Consider the following 19,302-nt stretch of genomic DNA (forward strand, 5'->3'; position numbering starts at 1 on the left):
ATGGCCTTTTGGAGCGATTAAGCGATGGGCTATTTGGATATATATTAAGTATATGTGGACACATCTGTAAGGATTACAGGGCTACCAGAAAAAAAAGGAAAATAGTGCCCCAGAAAACTTTATAGAGGATTGGTTCCTCAAAATTCTGGGCACTTTACTCAACTGGTGAACAAAAGGGCGCATAGGATGCCTACTTTGCCAACCTAGGTAGAGCTCATCCGCTAGACTGTTCCCAAATCCCGGTTATTATTTTTAAGACCAAGACATGATCCTCAGAGCAGGGAGTAACACAGTAATCTCCGTCACTATAACATCCAAATCTTATTTTACCCAGACTGTTCTTCAGCTATGCAGGAACAAATAAAGAAGCACTTTTATAGCAGTGAAATGGCAGCTACAGAACAATGGCTTTACATATACTATGGTCTACCCATAAAGACCCTGAATGCTAAATAACAAAAATATTTTTTCGTTTAATACATCACAAGAGGCACAAGACATAAATGTAGCAGGAAACCTTGCAGATCGTCAATAAACCATTTCAATAGGTTATGTTCCATACATTACCTCTTTGGGCAGCCACAATATCCTTCTGAAAATAGCAGTTTGGCAGATGAGTCATCACTAAAAAAAAATCATCAATTGACCCTCTTGGTGTAAACCTGTTAGGGGGTAGTTAAAGGTTTTTAATTCTGTTGGAACCTAGTTTTTATGGGGAGGCTTGCAGTTAGGGTGGCCAGGATTGTGGGAAGTATGGAAATAAGTTATTGCCTCCGTCTGGCAGCCACGCCCACGGCACGCCCACCAAAGGGGGCGTGCCGTCACTCACCATCGACAGCACGCCCCCTTTGGTGCGAGACCCATAACAACGGCTTGGCCATAGTTATTCTTGGCCATCGTTATTCGGGTCTCGCGCATGCGCACGACGGAGCTCCCTCCGTCGTGCGCATGCGCAATTCGGCACCATCGACCCGCTTGAGAGCGTCCTGCACTCGCGAGCGGGTCTGAATGACCCCCAGTGTGTATAACAAACAACCTGAGCAGAGTGTAAAGCAAGATGCACAATGTTGGTATAATAAGAACAAAGCTAGGATGGGAAACATGCCAATTATAGCTTGGTATGTGCCTTCCTCCATACGTCCACCTTTTAATATTTTGGGTGCAACTTAATATCAATGACTATTGCTACTTAGAAGTTACCAAGTGGTCACCTTCACCTAATATTACAGCCTTCCTGTAATATAGAGGTGTCTTCGAAAAGAACACTGCTCTCATGTGGTTGCTCAATGGTCTGATGAACATGTCACTGATGTTATCCATGTCATTATCTTCTTTGTAACAGGTTCAAGAATTTATGGTATATTCGGGAAAAATGTCAGAGCATATTGCCCCAGCATCAACCACCAGGTGTCAGTTGAGTTATTCTGGTGATAGAATAACACTGCATCAATCCCGTACAAGACCAGACATTGGTACACTCAATAGAGGATGTACGTGGGGGCCTAATGTCCTAAGTGACTTTAAATTGGTGCTTCCGGTACATCACCTGTTATCATGTATAACACAGGTTCATGTCCCTCACAGACCTTCTTATTCTATCCTGCTCTGGCCCCTCCCAGGCATTCACAAGCATACTCCGTGTCTGGCATATTTTCAATACAACAAATTGTAAGATTTCCTCTGTTTGGAAACAACCTGGACCCCCTACCTTTGGCTCAGTTATTGAGACCGTATGGTTGATAAATGGAGTATATATATATATATATATATATATATATATATATTATCCTTTATTTATATGGCGCCACAAAGGTTCCGCAGCGCCTTACACAGTACATAAATGAGCACACAAGAAAAAAACAGTAATAGTAGTACAAAACAATGCAGGACAAGGACATGGTTTATAAACATTGCTGCATACCACAAGCAGCAGGGCATAAGCAACTAGGTGTTAGGTGCCAATTGGAGAGTTAGGAGTACACGATACTATAAGGGAGGAAAAGCACATGAGGGATGAGGGCCCTGTCTCCTGCATAATCTTTATTTTATCACACAAATTGTCTGCAATCTGGCCCTCTGGTTGGATCATTACGGAGTTTCCTCTCCGTTTCTTCATGGCCTCTGAGTGGGGCTAATCATTTTGCACTCATTGGCTCTGGATCCCTCCATCTTTTATAATTGTATAAATTTCTGTGATATTCATTACTGAAATGGTTTTATCTTATACGCTGCTCTTTCCCCTCCCCATTTTATTTTCTATTGTCCCTCCTCCATACCGAATACTTATGGAAATTTTTAAATATTTTTTTAAAAAATATAAATTGGTGTTTACATTTTTTTTGTCCACGACTTGTATAGTTAGAAACCATAGAGTTTAGGGGAATACAACTCTTATTGCCTAAATCTTGACATTATCAAGAGAAATACTACTACTACCAAAAAAAAAGTAGGATTTCTTTATTTTTATTTAATTTACTTGAAGACATTGTCAGGTTTATTAAGCAGGAGCTATACATAATGCATGTAAATAGAACACCTATTGTTCTGCACAATGTCCATTTAAATTAGAACTATACATTTTTACAGAAAGCAGCTAAATCCCTTAATAAACTGCCACAGGTCTACAAGTATGGTTTATATAAAACAGACTTTTACATGACAGACTCTGAAAAGCTACTGTGCCTGTCTGTGTGTACACTGCCATCACCAGGAAGCTGAAAGCTGTAGTTTGGTGTAAATAAAAATGTGCTACAAAAAATAGGATTTTGGTACTTACCGATAAATCCCTTTCTCCGATTCCACAGGGGACACTAGAGCCTCAGTACAATGGGGTATAGGAGTGTGTTAACCGGGAGCTGGCACCTTTAAATAAAAAACTACTGGTAGCTAACTCCTCCCCCTCTATACCCCTCCCAGGTCAGTCTAAAAACAACTGTGCCCGAGGGGAGCTGGAAAGTAAAGAGAAGGAGACAGAAAAGCTACATTAATCACATATACATAAGAAAACCATATATACATGAAAACAAGAACAGGTCAGTCAGACAACATTAAACGCAAACTAGCATCTAAACCTGTAAAAACAGTAACAATGCAGGCAGAACAGCGTAGTGGTGGGTGTCCAGTGTCCCCTGTGGAATCGGAGAAAGGGATTTATCGGTAAGTACCAAAATCCTATTTTCTCCTTCATCCACCAGGGGACACTGGAGCCTCAGTACAATGGGGACGTCCCAGAGCTTACATCCTGTGTGGGAGAGCGCTGAGAGCCCTGCAACACCGCACGGCCAAACTCCGAAGCGGAGGCCGCAAAAGTATCAACACGATAGAATCGTAGGAAGGTATGCGTGCCTGACCAAGTGGCTGCTCTACAAAGCTGGTTTAAGGAAATTCCGAGAGCAGCCGTCCATGAAGGACCTACCGAGCGCGTAGAATGCGCCGTAATAGGACCCGGTGGTTGTTTGGAAGCCATCATGTATGCTTGCCTGTTAGTGAAGCGAATCCATCTAGAAATGGTCTGTTTGGAGGCCGGCCAACCTGGACGGGCCACATCAAACCGAATAAACAAAGCATCCGATTTACGGAGGGAGGCAGTCCTGTCAACGTAAATCCGGAGTGCTCCGACTACATCCAAGGATTTTGAATTGGAAGAGTCATCCTTAAACACCGGAACCACGATAGGCTAGTTTATATGAAAAGCTGTCACCACTTTGTGAAGAAAAGCCCTTTGAGTACGCAGCTCCGCCCTATCCTCATGGAAAATAAGATAAGGAGGGCGGCAGGATAAAGCACTGAGTTCTGACACACGCCTTGCCGAAGCGAGAGCCAACAACAGAACCACCTTCCAAGTTAAGTACTTTATCTCCACTCTCTGTAATGGCTCAAAAGTATCAGACTGGAGGAAGGCCAACACCAAATCCAAATCCCATGGTGCTGTGGGGAACACAAAGGGGGGTTGAATCCTCACAACTCCCTGGAGAAAATTCTGTATATCCGGAAGCAAAGCCAATTTCCTCTGAAAGAAAATGGACAACGCGGATACCTGTACCTTTAATGAACCCAGATGAAGGCCTGCTGTGAGACCGGCCTGAAGAAAAATAAGGAGACGCGATACCTTAAAGATAGAAGGAGGAGAATTACGTCTCTCACACCAAGCCACATATGTCTTCCATATGCGGTAGTAATGTTGAGAAGTGACTTCTTTCCTAGCCCGAATCATTGTGGGAATGACACTAGACAGAATACCCTTCTTTCTGAGGATGGCCCTTTCAATAGCCAGACCGTCAAACGAAGCAGCTTTAAGTCGCGATAAACAAATGGGCCCTGACGAAGGAGGTCGTCCTGAAGAGGAAGTGGTCACGGCTAGTCTATTAACAGATTCTGTATCTGGGAGTACCACGCTCGTCTGGGCCAATCTGGTGCCATCAGAAGCACCTTGATCCCTTCCCGCTTGATTCTTTGAAGCAGGCGTGGAATGAGCGGAAACGGAGGGAATAGGTAAATGTAATGAAACTTCCACGGAGCAGTCAGTGCGTCCACTGCAGCTGCCCATGGATCACTTGTTCTGGAGTAGTAAACTGGTAGTTGGTGGTTTAACCTTGACGCCATAAGGTCGGCTTGAGGACAGCCCCACCTCAGAGTTAGTTGCTGGAACACCTGAGGATTGAGTGACCATTCCCCTGGATGAACGTCCTGCCGACTGAGGTAGTCGGCCTCCCAGTTTTCCACTCCTGGGATGAAGATCGCAGAATTCGCTATTGCGAATTCCTCTGCCCAAAGCAGAATCCTGGTTACCTCCCTCATGGCGGCTCTGCTTTTTGTGCCGCCCTGCTTGTTTATATACGCCACTGCAGTGGCATTGTCCGACTGGACTCTGATTGCCTGCCCCTCCAGCAGCGGATGCGCCAGCTGGAGAGCATAAAATACTGCTCTTAACTCTTGGATATTTATGGGCAATCTGGCTTCCTGCTGCGTCCAGTGCCCCTGAAAATGCTTTCCCATAGTCACTGCTCCCCAGCCCCTCAGACTTGCGTCCGTGGTGAGGAGGGTCCAATCCCACACCGCAAACCTTTTCCCCGCCAGCAGGTGGGAAGGGTTCAGCCACCAAATGAGAGATGTTCGAGTCTGAGGTGCCAGGAGAACTCTCTGATGAAGAAAAAGGTGGGATCCTGACCACTGGGAAAGGAGATCCAATTGAAAAGGACGGGCATGAAATCGTGCATACTGAATCACCTCGAAGGCTTCCACCATCTTCCCCAGAAGGCGGATACAGAGATGCACAGACACTCAGCGATGTTGTGAGACCAGGCGCACCAAATGCTGAATGGAGGCAGCCTTGTCTTGAGGCAGGAAAACTCTTTGCTGCACTGTGTCCAGTATCATTCCCATGAATAGTAAACGCTGTGTGGGGATCAGGGAGGACTTTTTGAAATTTAGTATCCAACCGTGTTGCAGGAGGATGCTCTGAGTTAAGCGAATGTCCCTTAACAGCCGAGCTTCCGAAGAGGCCTTTATCAATAGATCATTTAAGTATGGAACAATGGCGACCCCCTGACCATGCAGTAGGGCCATCATTGCCGCCATAACTTTTGTGAAGACTCTTGGAGCTGACGAAAATCCAAAAGGTAGGGCCTGGAATTGAAAATGCGACTCTAGGACCGCAAAACGAAGAAAAGCCTGATGGGGGGGCCAGATGGGGATGTGGAGAGAAGCGTCCTTTATGTCTAAGGACACCAGAAACTCGTTCCTGTCGAGACCCGCTATAACGGATTGGAGAGATTCCATCTTGAATTTGAAAACTCGAAGATGAGGGTTTAAATATTTGAGATTGAGTATGGGTCTCATGGAGCCGTCCGGCTTGGGCACCACAAACAGGCTGGAATAAAACCCTTGACCTCTCTGATGGGTCGGAACATTCACTATTACCTGGGACAATAACAGTTTTTGTATTGCCCCTAGAATTTCTGTTTTTCTGCAACCAGAGGTAAACCGGTTTTGAAAAAACGAGAAGGAGGATGGGCCCTGAAGTCCAATTTCAGGCCGTGAATAATGATGTCCCTGACCCAGGCATCCTGGCAAGACTGGATCCAAATGTCCTTGAAACGTAAAAGGCGCGCCCCAACCCTGGGATCCCCCAAATGAGAAGAAAGGACGTCATGCGGCAGGCTTGGCAGCTGCCTTGTCCTGCTGAGTATTGGAGGCGGCTGATGCTGAAGCTCTACCTCGGCCTCTGGAGAAGGCCGGACCTCTTCTGGAATGCCCTCTAAATCTTCCAGAGGCACGAAAGGATCGAAAGGAGGGACCTGCCAAAGATCTTCTAGTAGGAGGAGGAGCTGCAGATGGTAGGTAAGTGGATTCCCCACCTGTAGCTTGGGAGATCCACTTATCTAATTCCGATCCAAAAAGTACCTCCCCAGTAAAGGGAAGGGCCTCTACCGCTCTCTTGGACTCTGCATCTGCCTGCCATTGACACAGCCACAGAGCCCTTCTAGCAGATATAGCTAATGCTGAAGATCTGGTGGATAGATTACAAATGTCCTTAGACGCTTCTCCGAGGAAAGCAGCCGACTCTGCGATCTGTTCGGCTAACTGAATTAAGTCGTCAGTTTGCGTACCTGTCTTAATCGCCTCAGCCAGCTGCAGCGCCCAGGCTTCAATGGCCTTATTCACCCAACAACTGACTAGTGCTGGACGCATCAAAACCCCTGCAACTGTATACAAGGATTTCAATGTGTGTTCTATCTTCCTATCCGAGGTTTCCTTTAGGGAAACCACGCCAGACACCGGAAGCACCGTTTTCTTGGAAAGACGGGCTACTGACGGGTCCACTGCTGGAGGAGTTTCACATAATCTCCTACTGTCAAGTGGGAAAGGGCAATAAGACAAATATTTCTTAGAAATTTTACATTTTTTGACTGGGTGTTTCAATGCGGAAAAAAGAATCTCATCCAGCTGGAAAGGTAACAGACTGTTTAAATCTTTTACCAAAAATAGATGGTTTTTCAGTAACCTTTAAATCCTCTACATGCAACACCTGGCGTACTGCTGATATTAAAGCATCTACGCCCTGAGATGCAGGTTCGGGGTCTTCAGGAATGTACGTTTCCTCTTCCTGAACCTCGCCCTCCTCAGTGTCCTGCAACTCCTCATTTGACTCATCCCATTGTAAGGGATTATGAATCAATCTCTTACTAAGGACTTGAGCAGGAGAAGAAGAAGCAGGTGAGGCCTGGGACATTGCTTTTGTAAGCCCCTCCACAGATCTGGCCAGAGAGCGAGCCCAATCTGGTTCAGCTGCTGTTTGTCTCAGCCTCTCCCTGTCCTTATGAGCTGATTCCAGCTCTGATGACAGATTTGATATAACTGCAGTCAATTGTTCAGACCACCTAGGCTGGACTTCAAGATCAGTATCCTGAGGTAAAGACACACATTTATCACACAGTAAGGAAGCATTAGATTGTCCCTGTGTGAATTTTTCACCACAAGTCTTGCATGAAAAAGACTTCTGTGCTGCTTTAGATCCCTTGGTAGACATGTCTGTTACAGACACCACACACACACACAGAGAAAAGGACAGTAAAGCAATGCCAATAACAGATCTTTCAGTCACACCACACAGAGACCTGAAAGGGGTACAGATGGAGATAAGCTATAATGCTTGCAGCGCTAACCGAATAGTGCTGATAACAAGAATAACAAATGCAAGTGCTGATACACAGAATACTAGCCTGACTCCTGCACAGCTCTCTCTCCACCCTGTAGTGCGTGTGCCTTGTGCTTAAAATGGCCACCAGCGTCCTTCTGGAAGCGCTGAGGCTGCTGGGAGGCAGGTGAAGAAGGGAAAGTTAGGCTCCCCCCCACACGCTATGGCGCTCTCAGCGCCAGCGGAGCGCACTGTGAATGCCCGCCTGAATACATGTCCTGGCTCCTCTGCTAACCAGGGAGCCAGGAAACACTAACCTTAGCCCTGCCTGTGCTGCCGGCGGCGGGCATATGCTACTGGGTCCCGCGACGTGCACTGCATGCAGCGCGTCTTTGGGTACCGTAGAGACTGAGGTCTCTGTAGCAGGAGACCTCAGCGCAAACCGCATGCAGCAGCGGTGAGGATCTCCCCGGCAGCTCCCTCGTCGCAGACAGGCAGGGGCAGTAGGCTGCCTGTCTGTCCTCAATGGTTGAGTATATTTCCGAAGCCCTAAGGAGGCTTACGTCCAGCTTCCAGGGCACATTTTTTAGACAGACCTGGGGGGGTATAGAGGTGGAGGAGCTAGCTACCAGTAGTTTTTTATTTAAAGGTGCCAGCTCCCGGTTAACACACTCCTATACCCCATTGTACTGAGGCTCCAATGTCCCCTGGTGGATGAAGGAGAAATTACAAAAAATTACCCAGCTATGGAACCAGTTGAGAGATTCAATTGACTTACTTTCTGTATGTTATTTGCCTCTTTAACGGTGGATACATACTCCAAAGACCCAGAGTGTAAAAATATATAATATTTTATATGTCGAAGCATGTTGGGCATTTAAATAGCGTGTGACCCTCTACAAAAAAGATTAGAACTGCTACTAGAAAGGGTTTATGTATCTGAAGATTTAAGGGTTGAATTTAAACATTGTCAATACAGGTTGAGTCTCCCATATCCAAATATTCCGAAATACGGAATATTTTTGGCATGACTGAGATAATGAAACCTTTGATTTTTGATGGTTCAATGTACACAAACTTTGTCTAAGGCACAAATTATTAAAAATATTGTATAAAATTACCTTCAGGCTTTGTGTATAAGGTGTATATGAAACATAACTGAATTTCATGTATGAACACAAACTTAGCTTGAGCCACAAAATTATTGAAAATATTGTATAAAATTACCTGCAGGATGTGTGTATAAGGTGTATATAACACATAAATGCATTCTGTGTGTATATTGGGGTCCCATTACAAAGATATTTCATTATGATATGCAAATATTCCAAAATACGGAATATTCCTTTATCCAAAATACCCCTGGTCCCAAGCATTTTGGATATGGGAGACTCAACCTGTAATACATTTTAACTGTTAATTAAATATAATTCGGTTGAATTTTAAAAATTAAATGCTAATTACTTTTTATCGGGTGAATTCTTGGTGCGAGAATCTATTTTCAGAAGAAGATCTTTACCCACAGTACCTTGAACCATCACCAAAAAGATAAGAAACGTTATTGGGTCGGACGATCTATAGGTGGTGCATACCATTGGACAAATTGAAGTGCTCCCTAGGAACTTGTAGCAAAATTATATACATTAAATATACACACACACATTATTTACATACATATACACACACACATATATATATATATGCGTGTATGTATGTAAATAATGTGTGTGTGTATATATATATATATATATATATATATATAATATATACACATACATACATACATACATACACACACACACACTACTCTTGGGTATGCGGTTGTGATCTGATATATACATGCCTTGTGATGCACGAGAGAAACAGGAAGGTCCTGGGGCCATGTCCAGTGTAATGCCCTTCCCATTTTTTAAATGAACAAATGCACCCTGCCTTTTCAGGAGAGCCATGAACTGCTCAATTGCAATTGAGACTGCAGCGGGCATGGCTTACATAGGGAGGCTGTCAGACGTGGAAGCCCTTTGCACAATTCGTCGTCTCAAGTCTTGCCTTAAAGCAGAACCTTTCGCCACATCCTTTACCCTCTGCAAATGTCCTGAGAAGAACTCCACACAGCTGCAGCCAGCTCAGTGGGTCTGAACTAAAGAATTTAGCTCTAACTGCATCAGAGAGCCCTCGCCTCTGCATACCTGTACTCTGCTTGGGCTGATCTGAGTGCCTCCCAAGCTGATCATGTTCTAACCTCAAACCTTTAATAGATCTGCTTAAATGCATGCAAGCAATTAACCTGCACCTACAGGCTGCACTTTCCATCTGGTGGCCAGAATTTCTCTCTGCTTTTCTGTTGACATGCAACCTCCCATGGTCGACCCATTAACCAGATCAACAGCAGTATTTTATCATGAACAGCACACACTACCTACCCAGCTAGCAGGTATCTAAATCATTGAAGGCCACATGGGGTAGTCTAAAGGGCATTGATTTGCAATGTCCGTGGTCTGAAAGACATTCATAGGAGATGTAGAGTGGTCTGAGGTACACTGATGTGGCATATGGGGGAGGTCTGAAGAACATTTAAGGGAGATGTGGTGTGGTCTGATGGGCACTGAAGGGGCATGTGAGATGGTCTGATAGCATGTGGGGAGTTACAACATGAATTGAAGGGGCATGTGGAGAATTGAATGGTAAAGAGTTTTAATATTATAAATTGGTATGCTACACTTTAACGTCACCGATTCATAACAAGCCACAGCTGTAGCGACACCGTGTACTAAATGTTCCTTTCAAAATTAAAATGTGCCCTCCTCAGTGATCAGCAACCTGTCCGAAAAAAATCCTAGAGTTAACCTTAAGCTCCTAGAGACAGGCAGAACTTGAGATACTAAAAAAATAAAAAAAAATTAGGTGTAAATCTTGTCACCTACTGGTGTGCAAGCCATTGTTCTCATTATTCAACTGTTAGCAGAGAGCCATTCAAGGTCTATATACTAAAATACGCCTGGTAAGCTTAGAGAGAAATGCTTTCTCCATGGACAGCAGCCTTAACTCAAATACATTAGCATGTTCCTTTATAGTAACTTGCATTTAAGAATTAGAAGATGTGTTTTTGCAGATCTATATGGATTATCCAAATCCTTATGACAGGTACAGGTGATGTGATCATACAAACGTTTTCTCTCCCCCTTTCTGGTTTTGACCCTTCAATAAAAGTCATGGCCATAAATTAAGCTATGCAGTAATGTTTTCATAGGTTCTGTAACACGCTGCATACAATGAAACCACCGAATGATATATTATGGGCTGTGTTTAATATAAGCCATCCCCAGTTTTGCTTGCAGGAATAAGAGCGTGCAGCCCAAACAGCGACAGCGGGGGGTTTCCCTGGAGAGGTTAGCGAGCAAATGTGGAAAAAAATAAATAAAAAAATAGTCCATTTAAAAACCCATAAAACATTTTCAGTACCTGTTGACTGCAGGAAACTAAATTACATCTGAGAGATTAAACTATGATCACAACACAGCTCTCGCTTGGCATTTAGCAAAAGGTGTGAATTTATTTAGATTTTTTTTATGACCATTAAAGTTGAGCTGGTATTTCTGTTGAAGATAAATCACAGGTGTGAAAACCCGGCTGCCTGTATCCACCGCTAGAAAAACTGCTGGCAGCATTATGAATGATCTAATCCGATGTTGCTAAAGCAACAGTAACGTCTTTTAGTTTTTCTTCCTAGCCTGTTCTTTAATCATTTCAGCTACAAGAAGGTAATTATGTAATGCGTCTCAGAGGATACATGTTCATATATTTCTAAAACAGCTTGCTCATCTCGGCCAGCTCTTATTTATATATAATTTTGCTATTCAATCCTTAACCCATTTAAGCCCTAATAAGGCATACACTTGTATCCAAGGAGATGGAAATCTATGCAATTGTTGTAAGAACACATACTCAGCGTTTGCCTGCTGTCCCCAAAACAAAAGAAACCCTTGTTTCTGAAGCATGGTGTGCCTTAAATATAACAAAACGTGTGCAACAGCCAGGGAGGAATCAGTACGGACACAAGCACATCATTTCTTCAACGGTTATTATATAATTATAATGATACTAAAAAGAAAAGTATACAAAGGAGGTACAATAAAAGACAAATTTAGAGCTGTATTATGCAGATAACTATAGAACATCAGGTTTACATGAACAGGGAACGGATATCTGTCTGAAATAAGCATCAATTTCTTTTATTAATATATAAAAGCTTGATTGATATATTTTAAGTTTTGACAATTTGCCAAACCCAAAAAGTGCCGTCACGCTGACGAGTGGTGTGAAGGCCTTGCTATTCATTCCCGGATTGCACTGCGGACCAGGACAGATCATCAAATGGAGAGTGAGGTTCATACATAGCCTATTTATTCTGAAGACCGAGGTTATACAGCCTACTTCGGGAAGCACATGGGGTAATAGTTTTTATTTTGAATAATATATAGAAATCTTCTTGTCCTGGTGAACAGGACTACTGCCTGAGGAAGCAAACTGTGTTCCAAGGAACAGGTTGCTTTTGAACACCACACAGTGAGATTATTGATTTTTAAATTCTAATTTTATTTTTAGGTTTCATTTTAAAATGTATTTTTGTATTAAGTCTATTGGGGAGATGTATCAAAACTTAGAGAGAGATAAAGCAGAGAAGTTTCCCATAGCAACCAATCAGCTTACAGCTATTATTTATCTAGCAGTCTATAAAAACAGTTAGTAGCCAATTAGTTGCAATGAGCAACATTTCCTTTGGGGCCAGGTAGAATGTGTTATTTTTTTGCCTATTCCATGTTCAGTTTTGGATTAAAAGCTGTTCACACAAACCGATCTCTGCCACTGGGTGGATTCACTGAACACTTTAAAATCGGGATGCGGTTAATATACCGACACCTAAGATGCCGACTGCCGGGATCCCGACGTCAGAATCCCGATCAGTGAGAAGACCAGCGACAGAATCCGGAGATGGCTGGAGATGCCGACGGCGGAATCCCGACAGCCGGCATCCCGAACGTAAGTATAGCGGGGCCAGGTGGGTGTAATCCATAGGGGGGGGGGGGTGAGAGGGGTTAGGTTTAGGCATCCCGTGGGGAGTTAGCTAGGCGGAGGGAGTTTAGGGATTGGCTCCAGATGGGGGGGGGGGGGGGGTTTAGGCACTTACCGGGAGAGTTAGGGTACGGGGTGGGGAGGTTTAGTATCAGGGTGCAGGGAAGTAGGTATATAGGGCAGGGGAACAGTACTTACCGTTCCCCTGTCGGGATTGTAAGCATCGGAATGCCGCTGTCAGTATATTGACTGCCAGCATCCCAAGTGTCAGGATATCATAATCAGTTCAATATGAACTGCTTGGGTCATCATCCAGTAGTAGATTTCTGCTGTTTATCACAATCAATATACAGCCCAGATAAGCTATTATTCCAACTGTGTATATATTGTGGCATGGGGCCAGCATTACCAAGGTTAACATTCAGCAGTGAAGTTTTTAACTGATAAAACACTTCCTAATAATTATCCAGAAAATGTTAGCTTACATTGCCTTTGAACCCATCTTATCAACACATAAATGTTCAGGTGAACTTCTAATCTTTGAGTTAATGAACAACTCAGGGATCACACAGCAGGCACGTCTATTATGTGTAAATATAATACTGTCATGTTACAGCAAAATGCAGTTAAAAGAACCTTATACAAATTGCTTACAAGCATAAAAGCTCACAACATAAAATAGGCCAAATCAGGAATTGTCAGCCGCTATAAATGTGCAATATTGGAAACATTTAGTACCTGATATAGCTAGTTTTCCTCTACAAGCTGAGCGTTCTTTCATTCCAGCATCGGATGACCTGAAAATGAAGAAAAATTTACATTCATCAATATATAATTTGTGTAGACAGAAAAGCTTGATTACCAATGGGATGAGTATTTACTAAAAGCAAAGTAAAACATACAATTTGCTAGTACAGATTTTTTTCTTGTATTATTATTTTCATTATGCCTGGCATAGAAACATTTATAGGCTATAAAGTAAATCTATAGTTTTACGTTATCTCTCTACCTGCAGCTTTTAGGACCAATACCAGTTTGCCTGCTCCCCCACACAAACTTTCATTAACACACCCCCATCCCAAACCTATTGCGAGATGATCAACATTAGGAGAGTTATAGGAAGTAATAAAGGGAAATAGAAATTGCACAATGGCATCTATACTATATAGCAGTGGTTCCCAAACTGGGTGCCTTAGGTTGGTGGTGCATGATTTTTAGTGTGATAGGTAAAACCAGGGCTAATGACTGCCAATCCAAAAATATGTGGACAAAAAGAAGCACAGCCCTGTCAACCACCACATAACTGACCCTACGGATGATAATCAGAATTTGCGTCATTTAATTTTTGCTGAATTTCTGAATTAGAAACTTTTGGCCCAGGGGTGCTATGGAAAAAATGTTGATACTCTAGGGTGCTGGGATTCAAAAAAAGCTTTGGAACCACTCCTATATAGTATGTTCTTCAACCGTAGTTCCTAGCACCCCCATGTAGGTTAATCAAAGACTGAAAATAATATTTCCAGATGCACAAGAAAAAAAAAAAAAAAAAAAGTAAGGAGGCTGGCAAATACAGACCAGTGAGCCCAACATCAGTAGCAGGAAATTAATCTGTAATTTATTATTTTAGAACCAGCACCATGCAAAATACCAACCAACATGGATTACCATGGAGAGATCATGTTAATAAAATATGATTGACCTTCGAATATGTGAGCCATAGAAATAGCACTATATAATAACTTTTGTTTAAATCTGGCTAGTCACTGTACCACATCTAAGACTGAATCCCATCCGGACCACTCTGTTCTAATTAAGCACAGTCAGTTAAATGGACAAGATACTGGCTGAAGTATAAGTAGTAAATTACAAGTAGCATAACACAGGGCTAACAAAAAAAAAAAAAAAGTGTGGCAGCAACAGTTTAATGTGAAAAAATACCTTATTGCATAGCTGGTTTTCAAAAAATCCCCATAGCAAAAGTTTGTAAGGGCCTCCTATAGCCAATAGTGGAAAATTTATATAAACACATGTAACTTTCACAAGGAAGATGGGCCCCCCTCAGCTGCACCTATGGTAGTTATGCCATTGAAAATACCAGCTATTGAGGAGGAGTGGCATCGAAAGCTCACCATTTTAGGAGAATTAGGAGGTAGACAATGTAACAAAGCAATGAGCATTGTCAGTTGTAGTGTTCACGCTACGTCTAGCACCGGGCAGGGCACCGCACCTAGAAAGGGGCACTCATGTATGTGCTGACCAAAAAGGGGGCATGGTCACAAGAAAGGGGAAGTCTCTTTAAGATGCCCCCCTTTTCATCACTCTTTACGGACATGCCGGGCTGCCCCCAGGCTCTCCTGTCTCTGAATAGATGCTGGACGCATGCGCCCGGCATCTATTCACTGGCGGTGATCGATGCACCGCTGTTTATCCCACCGTCGGGACACTGCGGCCCGCGGGTGGGGATGGCTTCTGCCACGTTGTTTTAACGGGACGCTGCCAAAAGAGCAAGGCGCATTCTGCACTTTTGAAATCGAGCAGGGCGCTGCACCCCGCTAAAGCAGCCTAGCAGGAACAAGAAGTTGGGTGCTAGGAAGCACAGGAGAGGAATTACCAGAAAAATAGTAATGTCACTCTATAAGGTCATTGGTGCAACCACACCTAAAACCCCAGTGTCAGTTCTTGAGGCCACATCTGGCAAAGGACATACATAGCTTAGAACTTGAACAAAGAAGGACAACTAAAATGGTGAATGGGCTAAATCACAAAACTTTTTAGAAAAGACTAAAGTGTCCAAACATGTATCACTTGGAGACAGAAAAGAGGGATATGATAAACCCTTTCAAATATATCACGGTGCAGGTTAAAAGTATTGCTCAGAAGGTAAGGGTTGAGCAGAAGGAAACACACGAAGAGGTAGATTTACTAAAGCTTCTAAATCTAACAAGTGGTGGTGTTGTCTATTTTCAAGAATGCAATATAGGAAATGATAGCTAGAAGCTGGTTGCTAAGGGCAAGACCACCAACTTGTCTGTTTTAGAAGCTTTAGTAAATCTACCCCTAAAACTGGATTTTTTTTTTTAGGTGTAGTGGAAATTAGTGGGAAAAATGACTTTAACGAAAGGGTTGTAGACTGGAGAGTAACCGCTAAACCCAAGTGGGAGAGTCTAATACAGTAGATTCCATGAAGATGGGACAGATTATAACAGTTGCTTATCATAGGCCTCAAATTATAGATTTAAAATTTTTTTCACAATCAACTCAAATACTTACATTCAACAAAGACAAAAGTGAGGTAGAGGGATATAGCCATTCCTTTAACCTAAGAAATAATATTTGTCTCTGGAATCCCCCCCCCCCCCCTCTCCCAGTGCCATACATGCTTTATGACTAGGCTTGCCATACTATCCCTTTAAACCAGGACACTCATGAATTACAGAGGTTGTGTGGCTGATTAAAAACCAGGTGAAATGTAGTCTTAAAGTCAGCCAGTTACAGTACCTGTGTAATTCATGAGTGTCCCGGTTTAAAAGGGATAGTATGGTAATAAGCCCATTTAGGACTGTAAAACATTTTTCAACTTAATACTCAATCTGAGAAAGCATTGCGCACATGCAGCTTTCTCCAACTTGTAGGCACTGTATTTCATTTCCAGGTGGCACGCCTTACTTTGGAACTAAAGCTTTGCCATGTCTACCAAACACTTTGGCAAAATAAGCCTTTCAGTCCATAAAAAGCTTTATTATATGTTCAGTTTCAATGTATATCAGAGGATCATGGCTATACTAAACACATGTTGAAAGGAGAATTATTTTCTGGAAGTGCTCCTTGAAGTCATAACCCTCCTTGTGGATATTATTGAGCATTTGTAAATGCAAACTGTACAAATATAAAACACCCACCGTCATCTGCTGTAACAGGAGTAGATTTAAGCATGGAAGGAGGCTGAAGGAGTAGCAGCTGACTGATTGGACAAATGACCTAGTTCACCAATGCTTTGTTGTGTAATTGCCTCAACCAATATATATGATCTGCAAGTGAACCATTACCATAACACACAGCGATACAGCTAGACAAGATGCTTTACACTACACAACAATATAAATGAATGACAATATTTGTGATAAATCTGCAGCAAGCATGATAAAACGGTTGATGTGTGCGCGCTATTTGGCGGTGGAATGCAGAGTAGAATAGTAATACTAGCGTAATCCAGATACAACAAACAGCCCAAGTGCTTAACCAGGTGTCAGGTTTATTATAGTATAATAACAGTAGTTGCTAGTACAGCCGAACTCATGGGCTGATTGAGCATTTAACACTAGTGCAATGCTGAATGCAGATTCTGCACAGAATCCATTCTGCTCATGTACAGAAAGGGGCCTGCGTGATTGCACACAGCCCCTGCTACGCCTCTGCCTGACTGACATGCAGAGGCATTTAAGGGGTGGAGCGTTGCCCCTGTTTTCCAGGAATGTCAATGACAGGATCTGCGTCCACAGACGCAGTTTCCTGACCTTGCAAGACTGTGTAGCGTTCCCGCTAGGCTGTTTTAGCGGGGCGCGGCGCCCTGCCCTCTTTCTGGAAGGCAAAAAGCGCCCTGCCCTCCAGAAGGAGGGCAAAAAGCGCCCTGCCCTAACAGCCTGAGGGAACAGTTTTCACCCGCGGGTCGCAGTGTCCCGCGGGTGAAGAAATGTGCGGTGACTCGGTCACCGCCGGAGAATAGACGCCGGGCGCATGCGCCCGGCATCTATTCTCCCTGTCTGCAGGGCTTGGGGGCTGCCTGGCGTGTCCGTAAGTGCCGGGCACGCCCCCAAGAGTGATGAAAAGGGGACGCGTCTTATAGACACGCCCCCTTTTCGATGACCACGCCCCCTTCTCGGTCGTGCGCACGTACGTGCCCTCTCTAGCTCTGGCGCCCTGCCTCGCGCCGGAGCTAGAGTGAACACTAACTGTGTAAGTTGAGGCTTACTCAGCTGACCGGCGCCATCCACCATCGCAAGGTTACAATGGTTATCTTAACCTGCAACCTTGTTCGCAGTGCTTGGAATGAAAATACAGCAGGGAGTCTCGGACACCTCTTACTGCATTTGCATACTTGTAAGGACGGAACTGCAAAGCTGCTTGCGTGCAGCTGTGCAACTCCGTCTACTACTGAATCACCCCCTCAATGATACATTTGTCAATCTGGATTGAGCATAGCTTGAGTGGAACATACAGAGCACCAGCCGGTGATGTATGAAGGTAGCAGGGCAGGTATACAGCCATGACCAAAAGTTTTGAGAATGACACAGGTATTGGTTTTCACAAAGTCTGCTGCTTTAGTTGTTATGATGGCAATTTGTATATACTCCAGAATGTCATGAAGAGTGATCAGATGAATTGCAATTAATTGCAAAGTCGCTCTTTGCCATGACAATGAACTTAATCGTAAAAAACAACATTTCCACTGCATTTCAGCCCTGGCACAAAAGGACCAGCTGACATCATGTCAGTGATTCTCTCGTTAACACAGGTAAGTGTTGACGAGGACAAGGCTGGAGATAACTCTGTCATGCTGATTGAGTTAGAACAGACTGGAAGCTTTAAAAGGAGGGTGGAGCTTGAAATCATTGTTCTTCCTCTGTTAACATGGATACCTGCAAGGAAACATGTGCAGTCATCATTGCTTTGCACAAAAAGGGCTTCACAGGCAAGGATATTGCTGCTAGTAAGATTGCACCTAAATCAACCATTTATGGGATCATCAAGAACTTCAAGGAGAGAGGTTCAATAGTTGTGAAGAAGGCTTCAGGGGGCCCAAGAACATCCAGCAAGAGCCAGGACCGTCTCCTAAAGTTGATTCAGCTGCGGGATCAGGGCACCACCAGTGCAGAGCTTGCTCAGGAATGGCAGCAGGCAGGTGTGAGTGCATCTTCACGCACAGTGAGGCAAAGACTTTTGGAGGATGGACTGGTGTCAAGAAGGGCAGCAAAGAACCCACTTCTCGCTCAGGAAAAACATCACGGACAGACTGAAAAAATCTGCAAAAGGTACAGGGATTGGACTAATGAGGACTGGGGTAAAGTTATTTTCTCTGATGAATCCCCTTTCAGTTTGTTTGGGGCATCTGGAAATACACTTGTCCGGAGAAGGAACGGCGAGTGCTACCATCAGTCCTGTGTCATGCCACCAGTAAAGCATCCTGAGACCATTCATGTGTGGGGTTGCTTCTCAGCCAAGAGAGTGGGCTCACTCACAATTTTACCTAAGAACACAGTCATGAATAAAGAATGGTACCAAAACATCCCTCAAGAGCAACTTCTCCAAACTATCCAAGAACAGTTTGGTGACGAACAATGCCTTTTCCAGCATGATATAGCATTTCCGCTAGACTGTTTTAGCGGAGCACCGCACCCTGCCCTATTTCTGAAGGGCAGAAAGCACCCTGCCCTCCAGTGCGGTGCACCGCTGAGACAGCCTGCGGGTTCTGTCTCCACATGCGGGTCAGTGTCCCGCGGGTGGTCAAAACGCATGTTCCCAGCATCTGTTCACTGTGACCGCAGCACTTGGGGGCTGCCCGGCATGTCCGTAAGTGTTTGAGCAATTTGTTCAAC

The 19,302-nt window shown here is 43.9% G+C and overlaps 2 protein-coding genes across 6 annotated transcripts in view; both read right to left on the reverse strand.

Moving 5' to 3' along the window:
• RTKN2 (rhotekin 2) overlaps window positions 1-19,302 on the reverse strand; it is a 157,524-nt gene that overhangs the window by 69,524 nt on the left and 68,698 nt on the right. For all 5 annotated transcript variants that reach the window (XM_088450479.1, XM_088450480.1, XM_088450478.1 and 2 more), the window contains one exon: window positions 13,448-13,506. In XM_088450479.1, the coding sequence (XP_088306605.1) occupies window positions 13,448-13,506 (59 nt within the window). The remainder of the gene's footprint in view (window positions 1-13,447; window positions 13,507-19,302) is intronic.
• LOC148501437 (uncharacterized) lies at window positions 3,034-5,244 on the reverse strand. Its single transcript, XM_088450380.1, has 2 exons — window positions 4,554-5,244; window positions 3,034-3,128 (listed from the first exon to the last, which is right to left on the reverse strand). Exons 1-2 carry the CDS (start codon window positions 5,242-5,244, stop codon window positions 3,034-3,036), a joined length of 786 nt encoding a protein of 261 aa, XP_088306506.1.

Source organism: Taudactylus pleione, unplaced genomic scaffold, assembly GCF_031769625.1.
Source record: "Taudactylus pleione unplaced genomic scaffold, aTauple2 ptg000518l, whole genome shotgun sequence".
NCBI lineage: Eukaryota > Metazoa > Chordata > Amphibia > Anura > Myobatrachidae > Taudactylus > Taudactylus pleione.